General features: G+C 36.1%; 1 protein-coding gene across 7 annotated transcripts in view; it reads right to left on the reverse strand.

Annotated features, from left to right (window-relative positions):
* The window catches only part of LOC132115326 (cytosolic acyl coenzyme A thioester hydrolase-like), a 99,275-nt gene that overhangs the window by 27,195 nt on the left and 53,864 nt on the right, over window positions 1-18,216 (reverse strand). For all 7 annotated transcript variants that reach the window (XM_059523734.1, XM_059523732.1, XM_059523733.1 and 4 more), the window contains one exon: window positions 1,690-1,806. In XM_059523734.1, the coding sequence (XP_059379717.1) occupies window positions 1,690-1,806 (117 nt within the window). The remainder of the gene's footprint in view (window positions 1-1,689; window positions 1,807-18,216) is intronic.

The raw sequence follows: 18,216 nt of genomic DNA on the forward strand, positions 1-18,216 counted from the left end.
GTCCCTGCTTTGGAGAAATTATGCATAGCCACAGTGTCATCCATTGTACAGTATATATACAGAAGATCTGTGAGGCTGTTGTTTTCTTGAATTCTCAGTTATACAGAGTCCTACAAATTCAAGTTGTTTTATCACGCACTCTGTTTGCTCCCCTCTGGTATATGATTGCATGACGCTACTTAGGCCCAATCCCAATTCTACCCCTTAGCCCTTCCCCTTTCCCCATGAAGGGGTAGGGGTGTCTCGATTCTATTTTGGTTGGAGGGGAAGGGGTAAGGGGAAGGGCCAGATAGGCCTTCAAACGAAGATTTTTAGGGACCACACTTCAAATGAAGGGGTATGAATTATCTTGGCAACATGGCTGCTACAGCGAACAAAAAGACACATAAATGTAAGCTTTTTTGGCATAAATAAAGATTTTTACGAAAAGTAATCATCTGTTTTATGTTACATTCAATTGTGAGTTCATATTAACGGTCATGTTACTCAAAGAAATGTTTGCAAAAAATCGCTAATATTTGCTAACGTCATATCATTACAGACTGCATGAAAGTGCCACAGCATATGTCTGATCAGGGCCATAACTGCCGTAGACACTGAAGGGGGCTAATCCGCCCAATAATTAGAAATCGCTAAACCATTTTCTCAAATATTGCCTAATCGAGAGAGAGAGAGAGAGAGAGAGAGAGAAAGAGAGAGAGAGAGAGAGAGAGAGAGAGAGAAATGAAGGTTGCGTGTATTCGCATCTGTGCGTTTATCTTTTTAGAGAGAGTTTACTTAAAAACAGCGATTTTATCCTCTCATCGCTGGGGAAATATAATGTAGCGATTCAGTATGTAAACTGTATTTAATAAAAGTCGTGGGGCAGCGTTGACAAGTTTATTTTCTCCTGGATGTGTGAGCTGCGCGATTTTCAATATGTGTGTGTGTGTGTCAGTAAGCAGCTCATTAATACAGAACGATAATTAAAGGCTCTAATGCACACCAGCACACCAGTATATGTGTGTATTGTAAGAGCTAGACGACGAATGATGGCGTGTGACGTCATGGTAGTGGTGTCCCAATCCTTGGTGGAATATTTTTCGTGGCGGGGGTCTTGCAGTTGTTTTTAAAGACAAGTTTAAGTGTAGACTTTCACCTTCTGCGTCTCAGTTAATTACGCTGAATTCTTTTAAATCTGTGTTATGTGTTTTGATTTATAGACCCCCAAACTCTCATGGGGATTTTATACAGGAGTTTTCTGAATTTTTATCTGGTATTCTTCTTTTGAAAATATTTTAATTTTGGGGGATTTTAATATACATGTATGTGTGCTGTCCTTCAAAGACCCTGGACAAAGAATTTTTTAATTTATTAGAGTCGTTTGATTTTTTGCAATGTGTTTTGGGTCCAACTCATGAACGTGGTCATACGCTTGACCTTGTATTATCTTTGGGATTTTCTATTTATGGCATGAAGATTTTACTTGGGTTTTGAAGCATATGAGAAACAACTTTACACTAAACTTTTTACAACCCATGCTACTTAAAGGCTGTCTGTCTTTAACTAAATCACAACTGAAGACCACTTTTTGGAAATTACATGAAGTAATTGAAGATTAAATTTCTGTGAAAATCAGAAACCATGTACCAACAATATTCTGTATGTTACAATGAAAAGAAGCAATATATGTATGTGTTTTTTAATTACCTTTCTTGATCTTACGATGAAAGTTAATGGCATCTACAGATGCCGTCACAATGTTGGTCTTGCAATGACGAGCAGCAACAATCCCTGCCACCTCGTCCATCAGTTTCATGGTCACACCTGAGGATGACAGATATCAGGGCAATTTACAATCTCATTTACAATCAGAAGCATCAAAGTAAAAACCATCCAAAGGTCATTCACATAAACCCCCCTTCCTCAAATCTTGCCCTGGAGGTCCAACGCACTGCAGAGTTTAGCTCCAACCCTGATCAAAGTCACTGGTCTGTGATTTTCGAATGATCCCAAAGACAGTGATTGGCATTGATTAGCATGCTCAGGTGTGCTTGATTAGGGTTAAAGCTAAACTCTGCATTAGGGATGTGCACGGATAGTCGAACATTCGAATATTCGTTCTGCTCTAATTATTCGATAAATAAAAATATTCGAATTTCGCAAAAAAAAAAAAAAAAAAAAAGTTCACAATAAAACCTAATTTGGTCACTTTCTGTGATTCTCCACGGCATATTTGAAGGTGTATGCAAGCAAAAAACAATTAATGAATGATTAAGGGGCCATTCACATATCGCGCCTAATAAGGCGTGGAAAAGGCTATGCGCTCCGCTTTCTCCTTCTTTCCAAAGCGCTCGGGCAGAAGCGCTCCTGAGGCGACGCGTTCTCTCCATGAAGACGCGGAAATTTCAGCAAAGGATAAATGGATTTGCAGCACAAAAAAAATCGCTTTCAGTAGCTCTGCTACTAAATTTATTTCAAAATGCCAATCCATATACAGCTATGATCAGCTGTTCCTTCATCTTGGCTGAGCTTTCAACGTTGTTACAGGAAAGGATGAAGCTGAATGTTTAGTTCTTGTCACATGACCCGCGGTTTGCTTGCGGCATTCTGAAAAGTTGAGATGTTTTTAACTCGATGCGGTGCGGATGGGCCTAGAAAAAACGGGCGCGTCGCACCGCGTGCGCATCGCGACCACACCGCTTCCCTTATGGGCGTGCATACCACACGCCTACATTGGAAATAACGAACTTGAGCATGCAAAAGACGCGATATGTGAACGCCCCCCTAAGAGCTGCGGTCTTCTACAGTACTTCAAATATGCCGTGGAGAATCACAGAAAGTGATCCAAGAACATTGTTGCAGCATCTCTCAAGCAACGAATAAACAACGTTAACTTGGAGAATGCAGTGAAAACTCCTCTTCTCGCGTCTGCCCTAGACCCTCGGCACAAACATCTCAGGTTTCTCGATGAAAACATGAGAGAAGTAAGAAAAAAAAACTTTTTTGAACATTATCGGATCATTTCCCTTGATGCGAGTGGTGCGGATGCAGCCGCCGTCACCAACGATGAAGAAGATGCAATGCCCACTCGTCGGAAAAGGCAGAGCCAGTTCTCCAGCGATGATTACAGAGAGTCCAGCCGAGACGAGTGGGAACAGTTCTTGCTGGAGCCATGTATTCCACCAGATGAGGATCCCATTCAGTGGTGAAACGAAAACACGAAGCGCTTCACAAAACGTATTCGGTTAGCACACCGTCATTTGTGAGTCCCGCCAACGTCTGTGCCGTCAGAACGCGTTTTCTCCGCGGCCGGCCTTATTGTTAACAGACTAAGGAGCCGACTTTCCTCCGATCATGTTTACATGCCCGTATTTCTTAACAAGAACATTTGAAACAATAGAAAAAAAGCAAAAAAGATTTGCCGACAGTTTAAAAGTTAGGTGTAAGCTACATTCTGTACAATAGCCTAATTGCTGCAGGCTGCTTTACGTTTTTTCTTTGTTCACTTTTTTTTTTTTTTGCTTTTAATCTGTACTTTTGTTTGTTTGCACGCATTTTTAAAGGTTTTCAGCTACAAAACATGATGTGTAATGTTCAAGCTTATTGTAAGCTTGTTCAAAATGACGAAAACAAATGTTGCTGAAAAATAACGTCTGACTCATTAAACTTAATTTAAATAAACGAATATTCGAATATTCGTTTTTTGTGAGCTCAAATATTCGAATGTGATATTTGTGGAAAACGCCCATCCCTACACTCTAAAAAATGTTGGGTTATTTAATCTACCCAACCGCTGGGTTATGAAATGCTTTACCCATTATGGGTTATTTATATGGAATTTGGGTTATTTTGTGCAACTCATGCGTTATTACTCATGCATATTACTTTATGTCCTACAATCCAAACAATCCATTTAAATCTAGTTTTCTAATCTAGATTTTACCTGTGTGTGTGTTTCTGATTAACAGTCCTACATCAGATATCAAAAAGGCACTGGCTTAGGGTTTGGTTCAGTCATTTACCTGTTTGAAAGACTCAAGCAGTGGCAACGTGAGTTTTTTTTTTTTAATGTCATTGAGATTTATTTGGGTTGTCATGATCCTCAAACCGATTTAGTTTGATTTTTAAGGTTGCAATCCAATTCGATTTTCAATTTAAACTATTCTTCGTTTACTGGAGTCAGCCGAGGGCTCTACCAGGCCCCCTTCTGTTTTTGCTAGATTTCCTATGTACTGTAGATCTCCTATTTCTGGTGAATCCTCACCAAAGAATACACACTAGGGTTTGTACATGTGAAAATTTTCCCGCAGGTCCTTTAAAAAGTTTTAAATAAATAATTGGGAATTTGAGGCCTTAAATTAGAAAAACTTCCATATTTCAGTTTCTGACAACTTTGTTCTTTTTTTACAGAATGTACCATATCAGATGAACACAGTTTGCGTCACAGTTTAACAAATGGTTGAGAAACAATTCTCAGCCCCTCAGCCAGATAGAGACCTACAAAGGACCAAGTGGATTAGGGACAACAATTGGACCATCGATCAGATCCTCGAAGAGTTCCCTCGCTTAATGACCAAAGGCATGGTAGGTATAGGGAAATATGATCTTACTTATGAGGAAACATTGTTTATAATGTCTTATTAGTGTGCCACATTAAATTGGTTTTAAAAATGTGTTTTCCATTTTACAGATTGCACGGGACTTTCTTGTCCTACATGGGGATGCTGCATCAAAGTTGTCTGAAACTTGGCTACCCATTTATGTTGAGAAGATCCTGTACCTGTAAGACAGGAGGGGAAGCTGACATTGCCCCTGGATAGATTAACACCAGGTAATATATTCTTGTCAGCAGATCTTGTAAATGAAGGGAATGCAATGGAAGATGTGGGGTATTCACGCAATTATATACGATGAAATTGCAGGTATTGTGAAATCACAGGTATGCTATTTCACATCGTATTGACACCTATGTCTTCCTACAGATGGTGTTGGGGAACTCACCCTGATGCAGTTGCCAGCCTTGCTTCTACCTACAATTTACAAAGTTGGCCGTGGCCACGGTGTGAAAGTAGTTCGCCTCACCATACAGGAATGCATCTTGGCCTTCATCAACCATAAGCCTGTAAGTCCTCAAGCACATCTAAAGGGGAAACTTTATTCATTTTGTCAACATATCTGAGCTCAAGACTGTGCACGCACACATGCATATCCAGGTTTGTTTTACTATACTTTTGGGGACAGGCATCAAATATAGCCCGACAGTATTAGCTGTTCTACAAGCTTACAACTCGTTGGTCACTACCAAAGCATCCTAGAACACCTCAGCAATGCTACAGGTTGTTTACCTCTGTACCACACTGATGCAGTAATTTGTTCTAAAACGGGTAAATTGTTTTCTGTAATGTGAGCTATATGCTCTAAGACTTAGTCAAAAGGTTTGGAATATTGGTTATTTGCAATGAAATGTAAACTATTACAGTTCAACTTTTTTAATTAGAAATGCACTGAATCTTTTCCAAATTGTAAAGCTAACTAGACTTTATCATAAAACAGTAATTTCTCTAGTGAGGACCAGGAAAATGGTCCTCACAATGTCTGTATTTCAATTCTACTATAGTAATCGATTGACATTTGGTCCTTACTCACTCGTACTCTCGCTCTCTTGTATTTTCTTTTTTAGCCTGGAATAAACATGGTGGAGTACCTCCATGAGGCCAAGGCATGCAAGCCATATCCCCACATCCTGATGCTGGGAAATGATCAGAGTGCATTTCAGGCCTTCATCTAAAATGGTTAAGTTTATTCAAACTAGAATTCTTGCTTGCAAGTAGAGCTAATGGCTCTTAAAAGCAGCAATTAGGAATTTGAATTTATTCACTATAGAGCTGCTGTTGGTCTGTTGAATGTTCAGGATGTTCAATCGAAATTGTTGTTTTGCTCTGAATGTTTGAACTGAATCATTTCTACTATATTGTTGATATTAGTGTAATAAATGGGTAAAACATTCCATTGCTTTGTTTTTGAATTTAATTGTTTATTGCATAATATGCATAAATCTAGCATGTATTCGGTTCTAGGTTTGTAGTTTCACAGTTTTATATGGGTAGTCTATTGCAGTTTATTTTCCTATTGTAATGTTAGAATTAATCTGGTTTATGGGTTAATTTTACCCAGCTTAATATGTAGTTGAATCAACCCAAAATTGTAATTAATTTGACCCAGCATTTGGGTACGCTACATAACAAATATGTAGTTAAATCAACCCATAATTGTATTTAATTTGACCCAACGTTTGGGTAGAATATTTAACAAATATGTAGTTAAATCAACCCATAATTGTATTTAATTTGACCCAACGTTTGGGTAGAATATTTAACAAATATGTAGTTAAATCAACCCATAATTGTATTTAATTTGACCCAACGTTTGGGTAGAATATTTAACAAATATGTAGTTAAATCAACCCATAATTGTATTTAATTTGACCCAACGTTTGGGTACACTATTTAACAAATATGTAGTTAAATCAACCCATAATTGTATTTAATTTGACCCAACGTTTGGGTAGAATATTTAACAAATATGTAGTTAAATCAACCCATAATTGTATTTAATTTGACCCAACGTTTGGGTAGAATATTTAACAAATATGTAGTTAAATCAACCCATAATTGTATTTAATTTGACCCAACGTTTGGGTAGAATATTTAACAAATATGTAGTTAAATCAACCCATAATTGTATTTAATTTGACCCAACGTTTGGGTACACTATTTAACAAATATGTAGTTAAATCAACCCATAATTGTATTTAATTTGACCCAACGTTTGGGTACACTATTTAACAAATATGTAGTTAAATCAACCCATAATTTCATTTAATTTGACCCAACGTTTGGGTAGAATATTTAACTCATCTGTTGGGTTAAAAATGATCAACCCATCTTGCTGGGTCAAATTAACTACTGTTGGTCTGGTGCAATAGTGACCCAGTGGTTGGGTTATAGAACAACCCAAGTTGGGTTATTTTTAACCCATCATTTTTTTGTGTGTACTCTGCATGAAAGTGGATCTCGAGGTCCAGATTTGAGGATCCCTGACATAAACTGTTGGTTATTCTGAAAGAAAACGCAAAGACACATAAAAATGGTCAAATCTCCTGCTTATGGTGCATATATAACTAGAATTCACTGCATCAACAGTATGTGCAGTAAATATCCTCTGTCCTCACAATAAAAAAAGCAAATTATTTTAATGCTTTACAGGAACAACAATGATAATTTTCTCACTAAAATTATTGCTTTTGAATTTTGAAATAGCCCTGTTGTCATGACAAGAGCTCAGTGTCAGGCTGGATGGATGATGACACTGCTATGACAGTGTTGCAGTGACATTTAAATGTGTGAAATTCTATCATTTAAAGCCAAAATAGAACTAACAGCATAATATAGGCAAATAACAACAGCAGCATCATAAAAACTTAATGCAAGCTAATAGTCGAGAGTTCATTTAATTATCATCACTATTTTGGCTGATATTGCTATTATCATACTAAATATATACACAAGTGAAACACAAAACCTGTTGTTATATGACAGAGATTTACATTAAAGCACAAATGATGCAGTATCATTACTGCTTAGTAAGCACTGTAACAGTAATCATTTAAACTGCATAGTGCACGGCTGGGACAAAGTTCATTGCTTTATGAATTATACATCTCTCATGGCATGCTTTATGAATTATACATCTCTCTGGGCAGAACAGGTCACCATCAGTCTCAGGAGAATCAGACCACTTGTTCTGAATCACAATATCTGACTTGGAAATTTCACTGTCCAAACCCATTCCAATAGGCTTGTGTGAGGATAGTTTGTGTGATATAGATTAGTTGATAAGTTGTTTTTCTTTTATAATCGTCCCATTAGCCAAAGCTCTGAAATCTAATTTGGGTTGCATTCAGATTCAAAAATGGCATAACAAGGTACCATGGCCCATTTGACGATATAGACAGAATTGACCCCAAACGCTATTGGTACTTACAAGTATTAGAATAATGTGTGATCAGTGTTGGGGGTAACGAGTTACAAAGTAACGGATTACAGTAAGATATTACTTTTTTGGGTAACGAAGTAAAGTAACGCATTACACTAATAATATTGGTAACTACACTTCTTTACTAGACTATAGGAACGCGCTTTCCTGCGTTACACATGCCGTGTTTGCCTGTGTGTAAAGTTCTGGGCCAGGTTTCCCGATAACTATTGATCTTAGCGATTAGAGGCGCCATAGTGTACGTGATTACGTCATCGCATTTTGACAACACTGATTCGTCAGAAGAAACCAATGCTTTTGTTCCTCTGAGCCAAACAGAAATGATTGGTGATGCTTAGTCCCACCCCCGTGCCCAGATTGGTTTAAACTCTCCCATATTAAACCAATAAGTAGTCTTTTGAACTACTACTTAACAAAGCCTACTGCTTTGGAAAATGAACGAAAACAAAGTGAAAGTCTGTGGTGAGTGCATGAATACAAACACACAATAACACATTTGCATGAGAAAACTCTCCGAAAAAGCACAAAAAACACTTGACAGAGTCGTTTGACATAAAACAAATCAAAAACAAGGATAAAACAGTTTTACATATCTGATAAAGCACTGGAATTTATGTCTTGGTTGCGATGTCCCGGTAAAATCGATTCTGACACAGATTAGCCAACGGATCGATCATTTATATTATGCATACTATGTAAATCATTATATAATTATACAGTTCATAAAGATAGTTGCACTATTTTATTTTTCTGTTGCACTCTGAATATTTCTCACTCATTTTGAATGTAGTTTGTGAATCATTTGCACTGTTTTTGCACTGTATTGTTGAAGACAATTTGTGCAATTGTTTTTACTATATGCTGCATAGTTTGTGTTTGTTGTTCATACTCAGATTGAAAATATATTTCTCAGAAGAAGAAAAAAGAAATGCAATTTATATTTAAAAGAAAATCTAAATGAATGTTTTATGCCTTCATTTGATAACCAGAAAAATCTAAATACACAACAGAATTTCTGAGGGGAAAAAACATTTCATAAGGCTATTTTAAGAAAATTTAATAAATGAAGTTGTTTTTATGCATTTAAATAATTACACATGCTAAAAAAATAAAACATATGGTGAAGAATTTTTAATAAATTGCTGTGAAAATGTATAAGTGTTATGAATTAAATTAATTAGACATGCTTTTTGATGAATACAATTAAATGTAACCATTAAAAAGGAGTTGAGAAAAAATAAAACTGATTTTATAGGGCCCTAAAAAAAGTAAAGTAATAAGTAGTGAAGTTACTTTTCAAATGCAGTAACTAGTAAAGTAATCTCATTACAATTTACAGAAGTAACTAGTAACTAGTAACTAATTACATTTTTTGAGTAACTACCCCAACACTGTGTGTGATCATGATCAGAATTTCTAGATGAGAGTAAACAATGCCAGAATTTTTTATTTTAGGGTGAACTGTTGCTTTGAAATCAGTGATATATATTGCACTGAATATACTATAAAATGTGTTTTAACATATGTTGCTTGCATTTTACAGTTTTTTAAGAAATCGCAACATTAAGAATCATATAAGTAAAATACAGAAAAAATAAATAATAAAAATAGTTTTTGATCCATACACATTTAAAAGTTTCAAATTAAATGCTAATTAAAAATAAAATCTGTAATTCATGCCATGTCTAACATTCATGAAACTCTTGTCCAAAGCACACCCTTCACATCTGGTTCCTCTTGCAAATACATACAATAGTAGCCATAGTTTTTACCAGAATACATGGTGATTTGAGTTGCACCAATTTTGTAGGTTACTATACTATTGTGGAGTTTTTTTTATACATGATGCCTTAGAATTTGGGTAATGTATCAACCAAAATGCCTAATACAATCACAGAGCTAATATATATTTTACTAACCGCTCAGGAGCAGAAATGATATGAACAGTCAGCTCATTAAAGTCACTGTGAAGACTGCTAAGAATGGCCACAAATTCAAGAAAATACAGTATATGGAAGATGCTGGTGCTCTCCGGGTTCGAAAAAAAAAAACATCTGGCATGATAAATGTAAGCAGACTGTATGTGATTTAAGGCCTTTAACGACCATTTCTAACGGTATGCTGTAGCATTAAGAATATGACATCACAGCAATAACCAACAGATGATTAAAGCAGAGAAAGTTTTTTTAAATTACCGTATTATTATTCTGTAACCAATTACAGTGCAATAGTTTTGAATGGGGACATGTAAATTCGTTTTTTTTTTCATGCTAAAAAAATATATCAAATAATGTAACTTAAGTATCTTGATAATTATGTCTGTAGTATATCATGAGAACACAGCACACAAATGGCATTCCAATGTTTCCTTAGAATGATCTTTGTAATGACACTTGATCTAATGATCATTCTAAAGGTCATTAGATCAATGCTAATCGATTAGATCAGGGACAAATGTTTGACATAACTATTATGGTTGTAAAAAACTGTATCTTTCCATCAAAGAATCATAATCATTTAGAGCTAGATTAAATAAATTATATATATATATATATATATATATATATATATATAAAATAGAACTCAAAACGGATGGTTAATTTAGCAAGAAGGTCAGCAGGTTGCGCAGATACAGAACAGAATGACAATACTAGGAATATTTATATTCCAAGATGATTTGTGATTCACAGTGCCAATGCATGTTTTGTAAGCTCCCTTGACACCAGACAGGCAGAGACTTGACTACTCTGGATCACTTTATGAGCTGGTTTTAGCGATGGACCCTGGTGACTCTCATCCCCAAGATTGATTCCCTAAATATACACATGCACTGAAAGCACACTCCACCCTCAAAAACTCTCCAAACAATCTGTGGCAAAGTTTCTTCACAAATATCAGCTAGTGAGAATGCATCACCTCTGGAAGTGCAGAGATGTGAAAATATAGGAGAAGCATGAAATGGCTGTTGAAAGTTGCATGAGTGCCATAAAAGGGGTCATTTTGGACTTAAGAATATGAGTTTTGTCAGGCAAGAGGCTCCTTCTGCAAGCTTTCACACCTGATCCTGTGTGATTCAACACCTTGTCTTCCCTGAGTTGCAAACTATTCACATTCATATGACAAAATTCTACAGTGGATATCCTGTTAAAACTGCAGCTTTTATCAAACAATGATAATTCAAGTAAAAATCATTTTTACTACATTTAATGTAATACAGAAATCAACAAAATGCATAAAACAGACATATAAACTTTTAAGGAATATATACAATTATGGTCACACTTTAGTTTGGTGACAAATTCTCTATATTAACCAACTATTAACTATGATTTATGACTTTACAATATGCTGCTTATTAATGGTTAATAAGCTAGTTTGTTAAGTTTAGATATCAGGTAGGTTTAAGGGATGTAAAATATAGTCATGCAGAATAAGACATTAATATGTACTTTAAAAAGCCAATATTCTAGTAATATGCATGCTAATAAGCAAATAATTGATACTAGCATAATTTAAATAATGCCTATGCTAATTTTATTTTCCTTTGTTTTGTTAATATTTGCTACTTAAATTTTGTTCCTCTTCAGGAACTCGAGCTGCGTCGAAAAACGCTTTGGGGGAACGTTTTTCGACGCAGTGTCTCGTTCCCTCGAGGAACTAGGGTTACATACGTAACCTAGAGACATTTTTTCTAATGTTGATTTAAAGGTGGAAAAAATATATATTTTTTTATTTTTCTTGGATTCATTTTTAGATCTTAAAAAGCTGCAATTTTAAACAAGTGTGTAGTCCAGTGTGTAGTCCATTGTATGATATTTTGTTGGTTCAAACTGGAATAGATAGTATACTGGTATATCCATGCTCTTGACCAACAAGACTTAGCTGACAAGCATGGTCCTTCTAGTGAACCTGGTCTTACTAAATTAGTTAAAAAGCATTCTAGGGATGCCACCGGCATAACATTCTGGGATATAAGCATCCATTCCACAATATATGCAGGTTGGTTCAGTCACCTCTTTCCACCTGGTATTAAGATGCATTTTCTGTGCAGTGCACAAATAGATTTGAAAGTACAAAACCATGATACGTGGCTTATGAGCACATTGTGAACATTATGAACATGAATGCTAGTGAATTAATAATAACCTAGGGAAAAGAATGAATGAAAAGGACAAAAGAATGAAAAAGACAAAATAAAAGACATAAAAATATAAATAAACCAACACCTGAAAACAACTGTGACAATGAAATTGTGTCACAAGTGTTTGTTTCTTTCAAGCATTCATATCTTTGCTCTGTTCTCTTTCTGTTCTGTTGTTTTCATGGTGACATGATCCGGTCTTTGAACTGCTGTTAATTCACCACACAGACTTTCATACTTCACAGTACACCCTGGACTACATTTCCCATAATCCATTGCACCAATCACAAGTTCACCTGATAACAATCACACCATGCACCTGAGAACAATCACACACACACACGCACGCACGCACGCACGCACGCACGCACGCACGCACGCACGCACACACACACACACACACAGCACAATCAAGACTTCTTCTCACACACTGCCAAGTATTGTTTAGCGCTTATCACTCTCCTAGAGAGTTTACCTTACGGAGTCACTTCTAGTTTCATCTTAGTTTGTTTCCTGACCTTTTGCCTCTGTGTATCGGATTAACCTTTTGTCTTCTGTTTCGGACTGTGTTCGCACCTTTCCTGGACTATTGCTCGTGTCATTGGATTCCCCCTCTTGACTACCCCTCTGGATATTGTTCGCTCATCGAAGACCCACGCTTGGTCTAGGATCTTTCTTTCTTTTTTGTGTTATACCTGATTGCCATTGTTTGACCCACGCCTGTTTATGACCAAGTCTCTTAATAAAGCCTTGCATATGGATCCACATGTCTCACTCACGTCTCTTCAGCCCCATAATACATGGTCTAGTACATCAGGCAAAAAATAAATCCAAGAAAGAAAAAGAAAGGAATAATCCAAGAATAAATTTAAACACAAGCATTTCATTTTTTTTTCAGTGTCATAAGGACAAAAACTCAGTATTAAGATCAGTGAGAATGTCTATTACAGTTATTTAAATTCATGAAAGCTCCCCTATCCATCTCCATCTGCCTTTGGTAAGGTGAAATGAAAGTCAATCTGACTGACTCTCATGATGGGCAGAGAGTTTTTGCCACTGCAGTTAAATTATGGAAGCGACATTTGAAAACTGATTTTATTTTATTTTCTGTTATTTATATATGCCTCCATAACTGTCAGTTTAGAATGATTTCTATTGGCTGATTTGCATAGACAAATTAATCTAAGCCTGGTGATACAGTCAATAATACGGCAGATATCTTAATATATCTGACTTCTGTCACACTTCTGGACTGTTTGTTGTGTTTTCTCTGCCCATGTGCTCTGTGTGACCTAGTTCTGTCTCCCATTCATTAAAGGGTTAGTTCACCCCAAAATGAAAATAATGTCATTAATTACTCACCCTCATGTCGTTCCAAACCTGCAAGACCTTCGCTCATCTTTGGAACGCAAATTAAGATATTTTTTATGAAATCGGAGAGCTATCTAATCCTCCACAGACAGCAACCCAACTGAAATGTTTCTAGGTCCAGAAACATAGTAAATTTGTAGGTAAAACAGTGGTATCAGTGGTTCAACTTCAATTTTGCAATGCTACAAGAATACTTTTTTTTTTTTTGTGCAAAGAAAACAGCATATAACATAATTTGCTAAACCATTCTTTTCTCCTGAGTTAAGTCTTCTGCCATTTTATACCCACGGTTTCCCTTAAGCATAAACAATGCGTATTACACAGATAAGGCTCATGTGCATGCTTTCCCCCGAATGTAAACCACGCTGACACGCTGATTACATCCAATATGTTCCTGGGTACTCTCCAAAATGGCGGAAGCCATAACATGGGGGAGAAAAATGGTTGAGTAAATTATGTTATTTTTTAGTATTCTCGTAGCATCGCAAATCTGAAGTTGAGCCACTGATGTCACATGGACTGTTTTACCGATGTATTTACTACGTTTCTGGACCTGGGAACATTTCAGTTGTGTTGCTGTCTATGGTAGGGTCAGATAGCTCTCCGATTTCATCAAAAATATCTTAATTTGTATTCTGAAGATGAATGAAGGTCTTACGGTTTTTGAAGCGACATGAGGGTGAGTAATTAATGACATCACTTTCATTTTGGGGTGAACTAACCCCCTAAGTCATTTGCTTCAGGTGTGTCAAGTAGTGATGTTACGTATGACACTGAAGCTTCGATGTGCATAACAAGCATGCACAAAATGTCTAGTGAAGACTCGCATCAGGGCAAGTATTGGTTTGCAAGAGACATGTGATCGACGACAAATGAAGTCTCACTTTCTATCCAATCACATGCGTGTTTTGCTTTGCAAGAATGTTAGATCCCCAGATCTTACTTAACGAGTAAGTTTTAATTCTAACTTATTCAGTTACATTTTAGATACCCAGTCATACAAGTAATATGACGAATAAAAATTATTTCAGGAAAATTTTATATTTGTCATATGCAACTCATATGTGTACATTATACTTCTAATGCCTAATAACCAAATGACTTAATGAACGGGAGACAGAAACTAGGTCACACAGAGCACATGGGGAAAGTAAACACACCAAACAGTCCAGGGGTGTGAAAACTTCAGACTGAAATTGAATGATTCAGGATATCTCACCCACCGGTTCTGCAATTAAACGGTCACCATAAAAGTCACCATTAGAAGGATTCGCTGTTATAATCTTCATCGTGCCTTCGACTCCCTAACAGCGTGACAGAATACCAGACAGCAAACAGTGAACACAACACAACTTAAGTATGTTGGCAAATGAAGATAATTAACTAGACATACCTGAACCAAATGACTTAATGAACGGGAGACAGAAACTAGGTCACACAGAGCACATGGGGAAAGTAAACACACCAAACAGTCCAGGGGTGTGAAAACTTCAGACTGAAATTTAATGATTCAGAATATCTCACCCACCGGTTCTGCAACAGTACCCAGATTTTACAATAATCTAATGCAATGATAAAAATACAAATTGTATACTCATACATTGTATACTAATACAATGATAAAAAAGTATGAATAAATAAATACATAAATAAATAAAAGAAAGCACTTTTATTAATATTATCAATCATTATATAGTATACAAGCTGTTCAATTAATTGACATGATATGAACTGAATAGGAAAATTGAACGTTTGATTATAAAATAAGCAACATCTATTTATTTATGCACATCAATTAACAATAGCCTAATTACATATAATTATGTGCTGCATTTCCCCCCCCAAAACCAACCTATTTCTGGATCATGGACTATCAGCTGAGAACCATGTTTATTTAGTTACTTGTTTGTTAGTTTGTTTATTACATTAAGGAGCCTGTCAAAGAAGAAACTTCTAAAAAGTTTAACATCAACAAGACTGCAAAAAGATGCTTGCAAAACTGAATATCTGTCTGTATGCAAATGACCATAATGGCAACTGCACAGTCAAAGAATGATGTATGGTTCCTGGGCTCCAGCTCTGAGAGGAGTAATGAGGGCTCAATGGGAAAACAACAATTAAAAAGCCAGTCCCAGAGGAACCTTTGCTGCTAGCAAGTGGTTAAATTATAACATTTCTTGTGATGATTACCCACATTTTTTCCCCCTGAACAGGCTGAGCCGTGAGCCACCATGATAAATGATGAAATATTCCTCTTCAATCTAGTACTCTTAGGCCTGGTTTCACATACAGGGCTTAGGTTTAACCAGGACTAGGCCATAGTTCGATTAGGACATTTAAGTGTCTTAAGTGTTAGAAATGTGCCTTATAAATAACATTACTTGTGTGCATTTTAAGACAAAAAAAATAACACTAAAATATTTTAAGATCAGTCAGTGCAAGTTTCTTCCGGACAGGCATTTTAGTCTGAAACTAGGCTTAAGCCTCGTCTATGAAACCTTGGGATAATGCTCAGTTGTTTTTGTTTTTTTTATCTCTCCACTACATTTCAGACAATTTCAGGTCTACTTAGAAAAACAGCTGTACCATCAGCAAAACCAAACAATCTGTTTACTTCACAGTATAGCACCCTCTCTCTTTTTTCTTTTAATCTTAATGGTAAAATAAAAATAATTATTAATAAAATGCCTTTGTAATGAAGTGTTAACACAGAAAGAGGTTCTGAGAAATTCTCAAAATAGAAACAAATATTTGCTTTATACTTGTACACTGTGAGTATTACCAGCTGCTAGTTAGTGTGGCAGCTTACAGCAACAGTTTTACTTTATTTAAAGCCTTTGTGAGTCATAATGAATTCACTTGTGGATGTTAAATACCTAAGCTAGCAAATACTCTGATCTACAAAAAATGACTTATCACTCTATTTTTGATGGACCTTTTAATCTACACATCAACTAACTTTCACTAGAGTATTAGTAGACTTTTAATAAGTGATAAAACTTTAGTCAATAGTTGTCTCAAAAATCATTCACTCTCATGTGTTTTCAAACCCATATGCTCTGATTTTTCTTTATAAAACACAAAAGCAGTAGTTTTTAAGCATCTTCACAGACTCATCTCTTGCATACAATAGCAGTTCATAATATCTACTTCTGTCACGTTACGAAAAGGTATAACAGCATAAAAGTAAGGTGAAAAATTCAACTGAAATTCTGAACAAACTAAAATGATTCCCCTCTGCTGAAAAGCTGAAATTTCATTCACGTCCGCTTTTTTTATTTTTATTTAACGGACTACAAATTGTAATGGGAAAAAAGCTGCAAAAACTATTTGTCTTTTTGTGTACAAAAGGGTGAATAAATGATGGATGAATTGTCTGTCTTCCACAAATCAATGCAAAATAAATATAATGTTTGTGGTTATAATCTTGCAAACACGTTTCATTTTTTAAACATTAATTTGCAGTGCTGCATGCTTGCTTGCTCGCTAAGCTTTCAATAGAAGCTCATCACTGCACACACATTTTCCATTCATGCAACGGTTTCTGCCCAGAGTTGTATTTAATGCAAAATATTCCTTTAACATATTTTTAGTAGTTTAATATCTGGTAAAGACTCAGCTGGGTTTACTCATACACAACTCCCACTTTCTTACTACAGATAACAGTGCCATATTGGCACACAGCCTTTCTTACGGAGTAACACACACAGATATAAACACACTCACACTTGATCTGTGATGAATGTAACCTGTCTGCACTCTATAATCTTTTCTGATGGAGCTCGGCTGGAGGAAATCCAGATGCATTTATGCACCCATCTGTTAGTTTTATCGATGCCTCCTCTCCACACACACACTTCATCTCTGTCCATTAACCGACATACTTTCTCGTCCCCACACACACAATCTCCCAAAAGACACATTGCTCAGGCTCCAATGATTCAGCTGGCAGCTCTTTCAGTCTGTGTTTTTCTATGATCTCATATGTTCTCCCATGTGAACGCAGATCCTAAACAGCCACTAGACCAGAACTGCAACTCCTATAACGTTGTTAAGATCATACGATTTGTATTATGAAGTAATGTTTAGTCTTCATCTTGCTTTATAACCTTATTTTTAAGACAACAGGATCCATTTAACAGCTAAAAGTGAACTGTCACACTGAACTGTCTTTCATTCATTTAGAGTAGGCATTCCCAGACTTTTCTGTCAGCAAAACCCCTCTACAGGTAACATGTGAACAAGTGAAAGCGCTGAAGACTCTGATGTGTCACAGTGAGAGCTGTGTTCTGTGGCTATGTGGGTTGACAGATTCAGATTCTATTAAACCTTTAAAGATGAGAAAACATGATCCCATGCACAATGCCTACACAAGACTGCTATTCATAGCAACCTGTCACACAGCAAAGTCAAATGAGCTTTGAATTTTTAAAATCTTCTCTCAGCCCTCACATATTTCCCTCTCAAGAACCAAAGCACATTACACTATCTTACCTTCTAGTTCAAAAGTGTTGTTTAAAGCAACATCAACTGTTTATCTGAGCAATAAATGACAGAACCCGCAATTCAAAATCTGCAGCAGGATTATATGCTTTTCAGAAATGATTTGAGAATTCCTTTTTGAATTCAAATTCACTTCATTAATTAGAGTTAAATTTTCACAGAGC

The sequence above is a fragment of the Carassius carassius genome, chromosome 34, assembly GCF_963082965.1.
Source record: "Carassius carassius chromosome 34, fCarCar2.1, whole genome shotgun sequence".
In the NCBI taxonomy this organism is placed as follows: domain Eukaryota; kingdom Metazoa; phylum Chordata; class Actinopteri; order Cypriniformes; family Cyprinidae; genus Carassius; species Carassius carassius.